At 46.1% G+C, this 14965-nt stretch overlaps 1 protein-coding gene across 1 annotated transcript in view; it reads left to right on the top strand.

The window, feature by feature from the left end:
- The window catches only part of LOC126502112 (sodium/potassium-transporting ATPase subunit alpha-4), a 38369-nt gene that overhangs the window by 7055 nt on the left and 16349 nt on the right, over positions 1 to 14965 (top strand). The window contains exons 6-13 of the mRNA XM_050142921.1: positions 104 to 221; positions 4402 to 4670; positions 6018 to 6219; positions 6481 to 6590; positions 6786 to 6920; positions 10404 to 10593; positions 10798 to 10970; positions 14710 to 14846. Of these exons, the coding sequence (XP_049998878.1) occupies positions 104 to 221; positions 4402 to 4670; positions 6018 to 6219; positions 6481 to 6590; positions 6786 to 6920; positions 10404 to 10593; positions 10798 to 10970; positions 14710 to 14846 (1334 nt within the window). The remainder of the gene's footprint in view (positions 1 to 103; positions 222 to 4401; positions 4671 to 6017; positions 6220 to 6480; positions 6591 to 6785; positions 6921 to 10403; positions 10594 to 10797; positions 10971 to 14709; positions 14847 to 14965) is intronic.

The raw sequence follows: 14965 nt of genomic DNA, 5'->3' as shown, positions 1-14965 counted from the left end.
TGTATGTTAATGTCATGATGGTTAGGACAGGTAAGGTGATGTTGTCTTCATAAATGAATCTCTCCTGTGCTTGCCTTTTAACCGATCCTCCTTGCCACCCCAGGTAGACAACTCCTCCCTGACTGGGGAGTCCGAACCCCAGTCTCGCTGCCCTGAATGCACCCATGAGAACCCTTTGGAGACTCGGAACATCATCTTCTTCTCCACCAACTGTGTAGAAGGTGAATAGTACACCATACGCAGCAGACTCAAAAGTAGAGGTGGAAACACAAGGCTTTTCAACCTTATGTTTCTAAAGATTTTGGAGTAGGAAGACCCTTACCAACTTGGTTTCTCCATCGCGCTGAAGCTTGATGACTTTTGGTAAAAGGTCAACACCATCATTTCCAAATTTGTGTACTAAATATTGCTGCCCATAGATTATTTATGGACTAAGTGACATAAATACAAAATGCCTAGCACCAGGTCTAATACACTGTAGGTGCCCTGTAGCTGTGGACAATTGTTTTAGCTGGTGGAGAGACTGATTTTTGTGTTGAAAATGGCACAGAATGGAGGAAAGTTATCCATTCCTGCTGGGTCATTCTCCTAACTTCATTTTACCTTGCAGAGGAAAATAGCAACCCTGCAAGTTTGAGTTACCAGGGGTGTCCCTCAGACCTTACCATTCAAATGTTGGCTTTGTCACTTGAGGAAGGAAGGCACCCCTGAGCCAGAAGTTGGTTCTGATCAAAGTGGTGACAAAAGGTTTGGCATCATTATGTCCCTCTCTCCTTTGCCCTTAAAGAAACCTAAATAGACCCTGGAATCCACTTGCAAACCATTACTAGTGCTTAAGAATAAATGCTTTGTTGTCTAGAGATAATTGCTTTTTGCTGAATGCATAAACGCATGTAGTTAGTGTCAACTACTATAACATTTTCTCTTGATTCTCACAGTATCACACACAAAGTCTAAAGTTTAAAGAAATTACATGCGCACCATACTTAAGAGTATGACTCAGCAGAAAAGAGGAAGATTAGCCGATTTGAATGCAGGTCTGTCTCCCAAAGGCCAAGCTCTTTCCTTTCCTGCTCCACTTCGCTCAGCACTGAGATTGCTAATAACCTCTCCTCATCAAACCGGTTCACTTGGAAATACCTTACTAGTAACTCTAGTGTTCAATGGACATTAAGGAAGAATCCAACCAGAAAAAATAGTATCACATGATTTGTACACAATATATAATTAGGTGAATGAATAAAAAGTGTAAATTAACAAGATTTCTCTAAAATTACTGGATTTCTGCTGCTCCATTTTAGGAGAGAAAATTGCTGAGATTTATGTTTCTGAAGTAGGTTTTTTTCATTCACTAAGCATATGCCACTGATAGTTAGGGAAGAGTGGGTGAGGACACTCCAGTCGAGAAACAAGGGTCTATCTGGGTAAAAGGGAGTTTATTTCATAGACAAAAAGAACCCAAAATGTAGCCAAGAGGGTGGAACTAGCTAGATTAAGCTAAGAAATTTTGTTTTTTGAATCATTTCAGGCTTCACAATGCCTGACTATTCTGGAACTCGCTCTGTAGACCAGATTGGCCTTGAACTCACAGAGATCCACCTGCGTCAGCCTCCTGAGAGCTGAAGTTAAAAGAAGTGTGCGTGCCCATATCAGCCAAACTAAGGAATTTTTGTGCAACTTGCTCAGTAATTTTCCTTAGACTAGCTCCCCTTTTAACCTTTGCTCTAGACTAATTTACAAATTAGTTATGTAAATACCACTCTAGCCTTGTCTCCAGCTGTCATTGCTTGACCTTGATGGGCAGTGGCACAAATGCCTCTGTGTTCCCAAGTGTCTAGGAAGCCTGCGCTCTTTCTCTGATGACATATGGAAGGCATGTGAGGGAAGAGTCTGGCCGAGGATACAGGATACCTGTCCTTGTCGGTTGTCTTCTAGTTGGATGCTAACCTACTCTGTCTCTAGACACATAGAGACTATGTATTATATTTCATCTTTTCAAGCTAAATCATCCTACAAAATAGATTAAGATGATGTCATAGCCAACCACACCTACCCTATCAACAATATGAAATCCTTTCGGTATCTTTCAGTCATTTTAGTATTTTCATAAAGGTTCAGAATACTTCTGTCAGCCAGTTCAAAGATTGTCTATGGGGTGCTTTATACTGTGACCCTTTACAGGATCTCTTTCCTCATAATACTGGCCTGCCCCAGCTGAGAACTCTCCTCCTGGACTCTAGATAGATAGATAGATAGATAGATAGATAGATAGATAGATAGATAGATAGATAGATCCATAGATATATATCCGTATAGATAGATGAGAGAGAGAGAGAGAGAGAGAGACAGAGACAGAGACAGAGATTTTATGTACATGTTCCAGTGTATTCAGGAGCCCAAGGAGGTCAGAGGAAGTGATCCCCTGGAACTGCAGTTATATATAGATTGCTGTGAGACATCATATAGGTCTAGGCACCAAGGCCAGGTTCTCTGCAAGAGCAGGAAATCCTCTTCAGCACTGAGCCATCTCTCTGGCCCCTTACTCCTGGACTGTTTCTGAAGGTGGTTCTAGAAATGAAGACCCCAAGCTGCTCCCTGCCCCTGTGGATGAGGGAGCTGCTCCTACTGAGCCACACGTATCATTTTATATTGGTCCTTCAGGAAATTGTTTAGTCAACTGAAGGTGAGAACAAAGTTGAAGCCTAGCCTACCACATAGCCAACCTTGTTCTGGACTCTTTTGGACATTAATTATATTATATACTCAATTAATTACATTTAATTGCACAATTTTTAGGTACTTTGTTTCCTCCTGTCTTCTTCCTCCTATTCTTCCTCCTTCTTCCTCTTCCTTCTCTCCTCCTTTCCCTTCCTCCTCCTCTTGCTTCTTTAGACAAAGTCTCACCCTGTAGCCCACACTGGCCTTGAACTCTGGGCAATCCTCTACCCCAGCCTTTCAAATGCCAGATTTCTAGGTATAACCTACATCATCTGGGATGTGCGTCATCCCACTTTAAGTATAAGGAAGCCTGAGTTTCCTAGAACATAGTCCTTTGTCTCAGGAAAAAGAGATAGTTGTTTATGAAGTTGACCTTTCTGCCTTTTTCTATGAGTTTCTTTTCTTGATAATTCTATGACTTGAGTGGTGGGAGTTACAGGCACTGTGGCAAAGCAGGAAGGGTGGTTTTAAATAACCTTGTTTCAAGCTTGTAAGTGAATGTCCTGTACCACACGTGGGTAAAGTCAACCACGAGGTCCAAGTTGCCCTTCTAGGTAGAAAGCAGATCTGGGGGGAGGGGGGAAGAAAGGGCCCTGGAAAAGTCCAGGGCACAGCTGTGATGGCCTGTGCTACCCAGCAGAGGTCAGACTAGCTCTAGCCAGAAAAGCAGGGAGGGGGCTCATCAGGCGGAGTTCTCAACTACCAATACTGAGGACTAGAGAGCTCTTTGCTGTGAGTGGAGAGGGGGGCTGAACTGTGCCCTGTAGGATGCTTAGCAGGCCGTGGCTTCCCCCCTTGCTACTTCTGTCTGCATAGAATCCTGTGTCCTACTGGAGGGATTCCCTATCAGTTCCCCAAAACTCAGTCCAATTTTGACAGTAACTGCCTCAAAATAGCATCAGATGAGGGCTCAATCCCATGAAACTCTTCTTGCTTCAGACTCTAATCCAAAGTAATAGGTTGTCATCCATACTTCTGACAGATTGACTATGCACTGGGATTCCCATGACTTCTTCCCTAAGGCTCACAGACCTCAGGGAAGCACTCGGCCTACATTTCCCATCTCTTACATTTTGATAGGATGCAAGTGAACACCCAGAAGGGAGGCATGCGTAGGGAATGGTATGTGGGCTTCTGTATGTTCTCTGGGTGGCACTTTTGGGTCCTCTCTGAGAATGCCATCCTCCAGACACCTCCATGTGTTGCCAGTCTGGAAGCTCTTCAAACCCAGTTGTCTTGGCTTTTTAATGGGTGTTTTATTATATAGGCATGACTGGTTATAACATTTGCCACTGGTAATCAACTCAACCTTCAGCCTCACTCTTCTCAGAAGTTGAACTGTAGAGCTGAAAGCCCACCATGTAACTAACTACATGGTTGACTCCCAGGCAACTCCCTCTTCCTGTGGCTTGCCAAGAACCCACCAAGAGCTGCCTCATTAAAACACAAGTTTCTCTTACCACCTAGGGAACTCTATGGCATTTAGAAGCTCTATACCAGATAATTTCTATCACTCCAGAAACTATGAAGTGTTAGGGACCAATTATGATAACAAAAGATTCTCCTAGCCTTCCAATCTAAGGATTTTAGAAGTTCTACGTCAATAACTGGGAGAAGATACCAATGCAGGCATTTTGTAAGTTTCCCATGGTATGGTATCACAGCTTCTCCCTTCATCCACAGGAACAGCCCGGGGTATTGTGATCGCTACAGGAGACTCCACAGTCATGGGCCGAATTGCTTCCCTGACATCTGGCTTGGCCGTAGGCCAGACCCCCATTGCTGCTGAAATCGAACACTTCATCCATCTGATCACAGCTGTCGCCATCTTCCTTGGCATAGTGTTTTTTTCACTCTCGCTTATCTTGGGCTACGGCTGGCTGGAGGCTGTCATCTTCTTGATTGGCATCATTGTGGCCAATGTGCCCGAAGGGTTGCTGGCCACTGTCACTGTGAGTCAACAAGGTTGGGGGGTGGCCTCTGGGCAGACAAGTAACCCCAGGGGAATGAAATCATTCGCATGGATTTGGCTGTTGTTGAACATCTTAGGTGTGGGCAGTTAGCTCCCAACATTACACTGACTTGCTCTACCCACACCTCTTTCTCCTCAGTGAAAGAGGAAGCAAGGCGCAAGAGAGAAAAAGTGCATTCTGTTCTCGAGCTGTTAAACTCAGCCAAAACACTTCAGATCTCTGGGCCTCGAGTATTCAATACTTGAAAAATATTCAAAGTGTTTAGAGAAAGATTAATTTGAAATTGCAGACTCCTAGTGGAAAGGACTTCAAGGCCATTTAAAGTGAACCTTTGAGGCAACACTGAATGTCCTCTATAAAGATCCGTGGAGGGTAATTGTGTGGTTTTCTCTGGGAATGGAGAACATAGCTCCTCTTTGTCTCTGCCTAGTTTGCTCTTGGATCACTTGGTTAAATTTCACTGTGTTGAGCAGGAATATGATTCCCTATTTCATCCTGGTTTTCCCAACCAGAATAAGTTGATTCTCCATCTCCTACGTTCCAGTCCCCACCCCCTTGGATGTAGTCATCATGCCCTCTCAGATTCTCTAGGTAATCTTTTCCTTAACCATTCTTCCTGTGAGAAGGGATTAGCTCTCCGTCATACTAACAGCTTGTTTGGGGTATGCGCTAGCTTCTCAATATTCTTCTTAAAATAGAAATAAGAATAACATTTAGGGTGAGTAAAACATTGGGACTAGTGATTGATTGCAATTCCATAATTGGAATTCTATACTTACACATCCACAACACAATAATTTGCTAGTTTTTAAAAGAACCTTGCGTTCGATTTATGATTAACAGACACTCTCTGATTTAAGTGATTTCTCAAGGACTTTTCAGTGCTGTGACATTGCTTCCCAATGTCATCTTTCCCTCCTGCCAAACTTTTCTGAAACTACTGGCAACATGCCCAGGTCCATACACAGCGCTGTATGCCATAATAAAGCATTACCTCTCTGTGTGGTCCTTGGAGAGACTGGATCTGAGAGAGAGGAAGCAGCCCAGGATGGAGAAGAAGATACTAGATAGCGGTCTAAACGCCTTCTGGGGAAGGGCTTTGTGTATGTGACAGCCACGCTGGTGAAGAAAGGCCCTGAAACTCTTGCCAGAAAGTACACATCGAAATCGCTCCCTCCGTGTTGTTTAAGATGATCACAGGTGGGGTTTCTAAAGACTGGGCAAGGATAAAAGAGAAATAAAAAAAAACGACCGAATTCCCAAAGCAAAATGACGTGAATAGTCCCCCCCACCACCATCCATTCTTGCCTCTTTTGGTGCTTTTAGGTGTGCCTGACCCTGACCGCCAAGCGCATGGCCCGCAAGAACTGTCTGGTGAAGAACCTGGAGGCAGTGGAGACGCTGGGTTCCACTTCCACCATCTGCTCGGACAAGACCGGCACCCTCACCCAGAACCGTATGACCGTGGCCCACTTGTGGTTTGATAAGACTGTGTATGAGGCTGACACCAGTGAGGAACAAACTACCGGTGACTAGCAGCCTGCGTAGCCTAGAGAAGGAGGATTTGGGCTGGCATCCTTAGGAGAATGGCAAACAGGAGACAGCTGGAATCTGGTGATGGGAGGAGGTGGTACTTGGTTGTTAAAGAGAATATGAATAACCTTGAGTTTCCGTGTTTGTTGAGCCTTCAACTCAATAAGTAGCTGGAGACGACCTTGAACCTCCTAATCCCCTACCTCTCCCCGCAAGTGTATTAAATTCTGTTTGTTAACACTTCCTTCCTACCTAGGGAAAACATTTCCCAAGTCCTCGGATACCTGGTTTCACCTGGCTCGAATTGCTGGCCTCTGTAACCGGGCTGACTTTAGGCCTCATCAGGAATCTGTTCCCATAGCTAAGGTATCAAATGAAAAGAGGGTACCTCGGTGACGAGTATCTTTCTGCCCCTCTTACCAAAAAGTCTGCTTCTCTGCCCGCCCTCGGTGATTTTCTACACCACCTTCCCTCCCCATTCCGTGCCTCTCCTTGAGACCACAGGCAAATCCTATGCCCAGATGGTGTACCCCTGGGGCTCATCCAAATCTTTCCTTGCAGCGGGTAACAACAGGGGATGCTTCTGAGTCAGCGCTCCTCAAATTCATTGAACAGTCCTACAGCCCTGTGAATGAAATGAGACAGAAAAACCCCAAGGTGGCAGAGATCCCCTTTAATTCTACCAACAAGTACCAGGTACAGAACCCAGAAAAGTAGGAGAATGGCGGGCGGGGTGTGGGGGACAGAATGGACTCGCAGTGGGGAAGCTATGCCTTGGCTTCCGGCTGTACTTCTGAGCAGGGCAATAGCTCTGGAGAACCAGCAGGCCAACTAGGAGGAATGCTCACCTCCAGGAAAGTGGCAGTGAAGAGAGGAGAACTAGGTGATAGAGGAATCGTTTCTAGCGGAATTTTCACCCCTGCCATCCGCAACAAAAGCATATCTTAAAAAGCTCACTAAGGCTGGGCCGTGGCGCATGCCTTTAATTCCAGCACTCAGGAGGAATCTCTGTGAGTTCGAGGTCAGCTTGGTCTACAGAGCAAGTTCCAAGTTTGCTGAGTCGGAAGCAGTCAAGGTTGGCTGGTGGGAGCCACAAACAACTATTAGCCTATGCCAGTGTCTGCTATGTAGACAAAAGTCTACAAGCCATTTTGTTTCCTTAACCATCAAATAGCCCTTTTCCCTCCATAAAGTTCTGGTGCAGCCATCAGTGAGGCAGTCAGGGGTCACCAATACAATGTGTCATATTTTTTATTTTCTAAAGGCATTGATTTATTATCCAGGGAGGAAACAGGTAGGAAAGGGAAAGGCTGAGTAATGGCCAGTGGCAAAAACAATGAAATCCCGAGAGGCTATGCATGGTGGTTCGTGCCTATACGCTCAGCATGGAGGAGGGGGCTGAGGCAGGAGTGTTACCCTGAGTGCAAGGGAAGCTGTCTAAAAAAGAAGAAGAAAGGAGGAGGAGGAGAAGAAGGAAGAAGAAAAGTCAAAATAACCCATGGTGGTAACATGGAAGACAGGATTTCAGTAGAAAGTAGGGGACAGTGAGCAGCCTCTCCAGGGCTGGAGGCAGACCAGGCCAGTTCATTCACGCATTTCAATTCCTTGTATTTCCATGAAGACCAGACATTTGAGTGTATGGAATAAGACTCTTAAGTCAGTTTTGCCTTTATGTCCTCAGACATAACAACATAATCACAGTCCATATAGATTTCTTAATACTCGATTACTATGAATTTCTGATGGAACCCTAAGAGATAAGTAGATCCGTACCTTCTGTCTAAACTTGTCTCAGTCGCTTTAATAAAACAGATCTCCCAGATCTGCAAATAAACTACAAACCTTAGTCCCACTTTTTTTTTTCCCTGACACTTGGTGGCCTTGCTAGCCAGACAGGAATTTTGTGGCTTGGCAGAGTGCGAGTAAAGCCTTTGAATGAATTAGGTGCCTCTCCCTCTATGTGGTTAAAAATAAAAGTCGGACATATTAATGACATTGTTGGGATGTCCAACAAGCAACCATGTTCCCCAAAATTACTGTATGAGTGTTTCTGAGCTACTGAATAGCATTCAAGTGGCAGAACTGGTCTCTGTGGTACATACACGTGTGTGACAGGCCAATCCGCTGGATTCAGCTCCAGCAGACACTAGCTCTGGCAGACTTAGTGAACTGCTATAATTAGCTTGCTCCAAGGGCAAAGACTCCAGGCTTTGAAAGGCATGTGTCTTCCTTAGCCTGTCTGTCGTCTGCAGAGCGTGGTCTCCTACCATCTCTGAAATGGAAATCAAATAGACTCTAGTCTGAGCATTTCTCATTTCTCTCTCCATCTTCTTTAGTAAGATTATGAAACATATATATTTTTGGTCAGATACGATGGTATATGCCTTTAATCCCAGCACTCAAGAGGCAGGAGCATGAGGATCCTGTAAATTCCAGCCTGGTTGGGTCTACATAAATTCCATGCCAGCCAGGGCTACATAGTGAGATCCTGCCAAACAAACAACATATTTCTTTTTTGTTGCTTTTTTTTTCTTTTTCTTTTTGAGGCTATGTCTCTCTACATAGTGTGACACTCGTTATATAGACCAGGCTGGCCTTGAAGTCACAGAGATCCACCTATCTCTGACTCCCGAGTGCTGGGATTAAAAGTATATGCCACCACATCCAGCCAAAACACTTATTTCCTTTTGGTGTGTGTGTGTGTGTGTGTGTGTGTGTGTGTGTGTGTGTGTGTGTGTGTGCAATGGATTCTGTGTGGCCAGAAGACGATCTGTGGGAACTGGTCCATCCCTTCCACTGTCAGTCCAGGAATCAAATTCAGGTCTTCAGGTTTGACCGCAAGCATCTTTATTTGTGGAGCCATCTTGTAAGCCCCTATCTATAATCTTCTATCCAGTTTTATTCCCCGTGACCAGGTTAGTGGGTCAGAAGATCTTGTGCTCACCTGAGCCTTTTATTCATTCAGCAAAGATTCATTGAGCACCGAGATGATTGAGCTTTGTCAATCTTACAGCTTCCTCCTTTAAACAAGATTGTCCCTTTTAACCACTTAAGCGTATCTTGAACGCACTAATCATTCTCTAGCCAATCAATCGTAGTCACATTTTACGCACCAGTGGCTCACCCCACTCGACATCCGGGAAGTGCTGTCTGGCCTCCTTGGTGTTCCCACAGTTCCTCTCAATTTGCTGATGCAGTCTCCGACAGGGGCCATAGCAGGCAGTTCCTATAAGTTAAAAGAGGAACTCTACGGGGGTGCCTGGAGCGAACCGCTAAACACAAGCCACCAGACTGCTCCCTCTGGTGTGTGGTCTCTGCAGATTTGTGTCATGAATGTGTACCTTCCCCTCCACCATCAGGCATCCAGCCAGTAGGCAGTCTTCTTTGGGGGCATCTCCAGCCTACAGCAGAATGGCTATGGATAATTTATTTTGTTTGTGTTTCAGTCTCAAAGTTTTGGGTTGTTTGTTTGCTTGCTTGCTTTTGTTTTACAACTCTCTCCTTAAAAAACAGACAGACAAACAATAAAGGGGACTGGAGAGATGGCTCAGTGGTTAAGAACAATGACTGCTCTTCCAGAGAACCCAGGTTCAATTCCCAACACCCACATGAGAGCTCACTACTGTCTGTAATCCAGCTCCAAGTGATTTGACACCCTCTCTCTCTCCTACACACACACACACACACACACACACACACACACACACACACGCAGGCAAAACACCAATGCACATAAAATAAAAATGGCATTTAAAAGAAGAAACCCAATAAAGTAGGCAAGTTGCTTTCACTATCTATGAAAGGAATTAAGGTTTCTCAGGCTTGACTGAACTTAGCTGAGCTCATAAAGTAGATAAGACACGATTCTGGCTTGAGAACACGCTGGTCTTCGAACTCACTTGAGCCCTTCAATCAGCAAGGAATCAGGAAGAAAGGAGAGTACCTGCTATGCCTTCGGAGAATTCCTGCGCAGATACTAGGTTCCAGTGCAGTCGATGGGACTGGGCTCTGCTTAAGTCTGATTTGGCCTGATTGAGGATGGGAGGTGGATATGAAGTAGGCTGTCAGAGTCTTACTTAATCAAAAAAACTTCCCTCCGGATTTTTGCCCCATGCTCCCCCTCCCCCTCTACCTCCTTCCCTCCCCGCCCGGCTCTTTCACTACATCCCCCCTCCCTAGATGTCCATCCACCTTCTGGAAGATGACTCCCAAGCCCACGTGCTGCTGATGAAGGGTGCTCCCGAGAGGATCTTGGATTTTTGCACCAGTTTCATGCTGAATGGCCAGGAGTACCCCATGGACGAAGAAATGAAGACAGACTTCCAAAATGCCTACTTAGAACTGGGAGGTCTGGGAGAGCGCGTGCTGGGTGAGGAGCTATGGGGGGGGGGGGGGGGGGGGGGGGGGGGGGGGGGGGGGGGGGGGGGGGGGGGGGGGGGGGGGGGGGGGGGGGGGAGGGGGGGGGGGGGGGGGGGGTCGGCTTTGAAAAAAAAGCCATCAAAGTAACCATTTGTGGGTGTGTGGCAGGAGACAGCGTGGGAATGACTGCTGGGCCCTTCTTCTCTCTCTCCAGGGTTCTGCTTCTTGAACTTGCCTAGCAACTTCTCTAAGGGATTCCAGTTCAATACAGATGAAATAAATTTTCCCATGGAAAATCTGTGTTTCGCGGGCCTCATATCCATGATTGACCCGCCTCGAACTGCTGTGCCTGACGCTGTGGGCAAGTGCCGAAGCGCAGGGATTAAGGTAAATTCCTGCCCTCCCCAAGAGCCCCTCACCCATCACAACTTGGAGCAGATAGTAGAAAGCTTGGTCCAGAGTAGGTGCCAACTAACCTTGGTTCGACTGATTTCGGCCTCCTTGAGTCTATGGCGTCTACTCTTAGGAGATGCCTAATAGGATGCTTCCCCCAGAAGCCTGTCTCTCACGGATAGTTCGAATCACCAAGGAAGCGTAAAAACTCCAAGCTGAACCCCAAACCCCCCAGGATGGCTCTCAGGCATCAGTACTTAAAAGTTTATGGAAATTCTATTGAGCACACCGTTTGAAACCACTGTCAAGCAGTGCTTCTTAGCCCAGTTTGGGAATTCTCTCTCTTTCTCTCTCCCTCTCCCTCTCTCCTCACCCCACCCCCATCTCCTCCTATCTTGATTCAGTAGATCTAGGCCCTTGGAGGTTGCACATTTTGAACAAGCTCCTACCGCTGCCCTACAGAGGAGCTAGGGAGCTGGTGTAACACTGTGAGGGTAAGGTGCCTGGCGACTGGAGCAGGGCATAGTGAGGATGAGCCATAGAGCGAGCTGGGGACCTGGCATGCAGTGAACAGCTGCAAACCCCTGACCCTTAAAGAAAACTGAAACTAAAAGTGGAGCTCCACTACCGCAAACCCGGAAGTGAAGTCTCTGATGAGGTGGATCTTGGCTGTCATAGGAGGCAGCAATGGAATTTCCCCATTTCTGAGACTCTGTCTATTCATGTTTCTAGGTGTCAAAGGCTCATATCATTGTCTTTAAAATGTTGACTGAATGACTGTGTATGTGTGTGTGTGTGTGTGTGTGTATGTGTGTGTGTGCATAGGTAAGTGAGGGAACACACATGTCATGATGCACATGGGTATTTCAAAGAAAAATCTTTAGAAGTCAATTCTTTCTTCCCATCTTGGGTGCTTCAGGATTTGAACTCAGGTTGTCAGGCTCGTACAGCAAGTGCTTGTATCTGCCAAGTCATTGCACTGGCCCAAGATTCACATCTTGCTGCTCAGACCTTATATTCTGAATCAGCTGCATCCTCTAGACGTGGAAAGAACTGGCTAGAGCAGAGGCCTTGGAGGCACTTCGGGGGAGTAGGTCTCTCAGCTGCGACTGTTGGCAATTTGTCTAAGAGTCGTCCTGAGCAATGCTTAGTTAAATAGTGGTTGTCTGCAGTGGAACTAAAGAAATGATGGGGAAAATTAGGTTGCATCAATTTTTTAATCACCACCTTACAAAACCGCCGAGGCAGTAAATTCTTTGAGGAGATGGCCTTATTACAGAACATCCCCATACAATAATCAGTGTTGATGTTTCCCCAAAGTGCTGTAAGATACCCTCCCATATTGCGGAAGAAAGCATTCATCTGAGTTTTCTGAGCTTCGAGGTAGACTATTAGAATAAGGAATAACATTATGACTATAGCCAGCAATTTATCTCACATGGAGATTTGTGGGTCTCTTTGGTAAGAAGAGAGCCACAAGTGTGCCAACAGGTGAGGAGGCCCAAATAGAGAGCAAAGAAGTAATGCACATCAGGATGCCCAGCAGATCAGGATGTCACCACAGCCTGAGGCGCAGCCAGCTCATTATATTTCGTGAGGACTCGTAGGGATGACCGTGAGCTAGGAGGCTCAATGCTGTCTGAACAGCTCCTGTTTCTAGGTCTCACTACAGTTGTGTACCTCCATCTGCACTCTAGCCCGATGGGAAGTTAGCAGGCTCAGTGAGGAGTTGTGAATCATTCCCTCTCCCGGTAGGGAAGTATAAGACAGAAGGATGGCAACATCTCTCAAAATGTACCAAATGTAATAGACACGTAGGAGTTTGTTCTGAAGCAAACCCTTCCTGAGCCACCATCCCCCCACCAAGTGGTGGTGACACAGGACTGATAACTGTCACACACTACTGAATAAAAGAAACCATATCATCGGCGCATGACCCCCAAAGCCCTTTACAGGGAAATGATTGGAGGACTAAGCAGGCAGCTGTATGCCCATGACTTTGAAGTAAGTGTGATTTTAAAAAATTAAAAAATAATTCCATTATATTAATCATTACTACTTCCGTAGAATGGAGATACTTGGCACATTATAACCCTGGTTCCCTCTACAAAAAAAAGTCAGGCTCTGAGAGCTGCCTAAGGAATCTGAAGGCTTTCTTCAGATGATCTAGTCTGGGGGAAGATGGTAGAAGGGAGCATAGGGTAGCTGGCACAATGGTGTAGCAACATCAGAGGTATAGGCAGCATCAACATGTTGGGAATTAAATTCTTCCGGAACCTGATGAATTCCAAAGCAGTTGGATCCCCTTCTCTTCAAAGGGAGCTATTTTTTTAAAGAACTACACTCCAATTGTATGAGTGTATCTCATATATGAGTGTATGGGGGCTTAGTAAAATTGTGTCCAAGCAACTCACTCTTGAAGGAGCATTGTATTTTTATTTCTCTGACTTGGCAGGGAGGTAGTATGGCTGAAGCCACTAGATAACAGTCTATAGAATGGTCCAACATGGTGAGACACTAGGAATGTCTGAGGGGGACAGCATGCCTTGGGAAGCAGGTCCTAGGCCACTATTAATGAGCCACTGGAAGACTTACATTACAGGGTAACCCAGAATCACATGGCGAAGGGCTCGGCCACATGTAGACAGTCCTTTTGTAGGTCCGTCTTAGATCCTCGTCCTCATGCAGCCCACAGGCCAAGCTCCTGATGATCCACTGTCGCACAACGAGGCTGAACAATCAACATCAGGGCTTGGTACACCAGCTCAGTGCGGTCTCCCCAAGTCCTTGGTAATTACAGCCTAGCTAGCTCTGCTGTCTTCTTCCATCAAGTCAGGGGTGGTGCTAGCCTTTCAGAGTGATGGGGGTTTGGGAAACCCTATAGTTGGTTCTTCAAGGAAAACCACTGCCGTGCTTATTCCCATGCCTTGAAAGCATATTGACCTTTGTTCCTGGGAGCAGTGATTTCTTTGTTTTTGCTTTGTCAGTGTTTTGCTTCTTCCTCCCAATCAGAGCTTGGAAAATTATATGGAGGCCTAGAGGGCAGCTGGGGTCCTTGAGGAGGAGCTCCCGGGGAGCCACCATCCATCCCTTCAATTCTCATCCTAGAATTTCTGTGTTGATGGCTTGTTGAGTGCAGGCCATCTTAGAGGCACAAAGTGCCTGCCCATGTCACCCTCACAAAGCTCTCAGGCCAGTGGGAAAGAGAGCACACAGAGAGAAGTGTCAAGCGGTAGCACACGGGAGGAACAGAATGCTATGAAAGTGTAGGACACAAGAACATCATCTTTGGGTAGGAATGGGGCACAGCTAGCTTCCAAGTAGAAAGTGTAGGACCAGGCAAGGCAACCGGTAGAGTGAGGGTCTGTGTGCACAGGGCTTTGGTGAAGTTTTGCTAGGCAACAGATTATTCCAGACATTCCTTTTCTCTGGTATGAGCTTCTGTGTTGTGGCTTAAAGTTGCAAACAGCTTCTGGAACAATTGGATGGAATTCTGAACTCTGCAGTATTTCCAAGTCACTGACTTCTATCTGGGAAGTAGAGAACCTGAAGGATCTGTGTCACATCAGCTGGCATCCCTGCCTCCCTCCAAGGACTGATAGCGCAGTAGCAAAGCTCTTGGCCTGCAGGAGTTGTGCTTGGGACTCAGCTACTGAATGGGCTATTACTTAGGGGACAATGGATCAAGATCTTGTCTAAAACATTCTCCTTTTCCTTCCCCCTCCCCACCCAGGTAATCATGGTAACAGGGGATCATCCCATCACTGCCAAAGCTATTGCCAAAAGTGTGGGCATCATTTCAGAAGCCAGCGAGACAGCAGAGGACATGGCTGCTCGACTTAATGTCCCTGTCAGCCAAATCAATACCAAGTGAGACCCCAACAGAACTCAGAGTTGACATGTCCCCCTCTATCCTCAACCTGTCCCATCAAAAACCCCTTCCTAAAGTTCTGGAGTCTCCTTCAGCAAGTAGGATTGTGATATATATA

This window comes from Alexandromys fortis, unplaced genomic scaffold, assembly GCF_014885135.2.
Source record: "Alexandromys fortis isolate MF-2015 unplaced genomic scaffold, M_Fortis_MF-2015_v1.1 scaffold_51, whole genome shotgun sequence".
Classification (NCBI taxonomy): Eukaryota; Metazoa; Chordata; class Mammalia; order Rodentia; family Cricetidae; genus Alexandromys; species Alexandromys fortis.
Note: the sequence above shows the minus strand (reverse complement) of the source record. Positions and strands in the feature narration are given on the sequence as shown.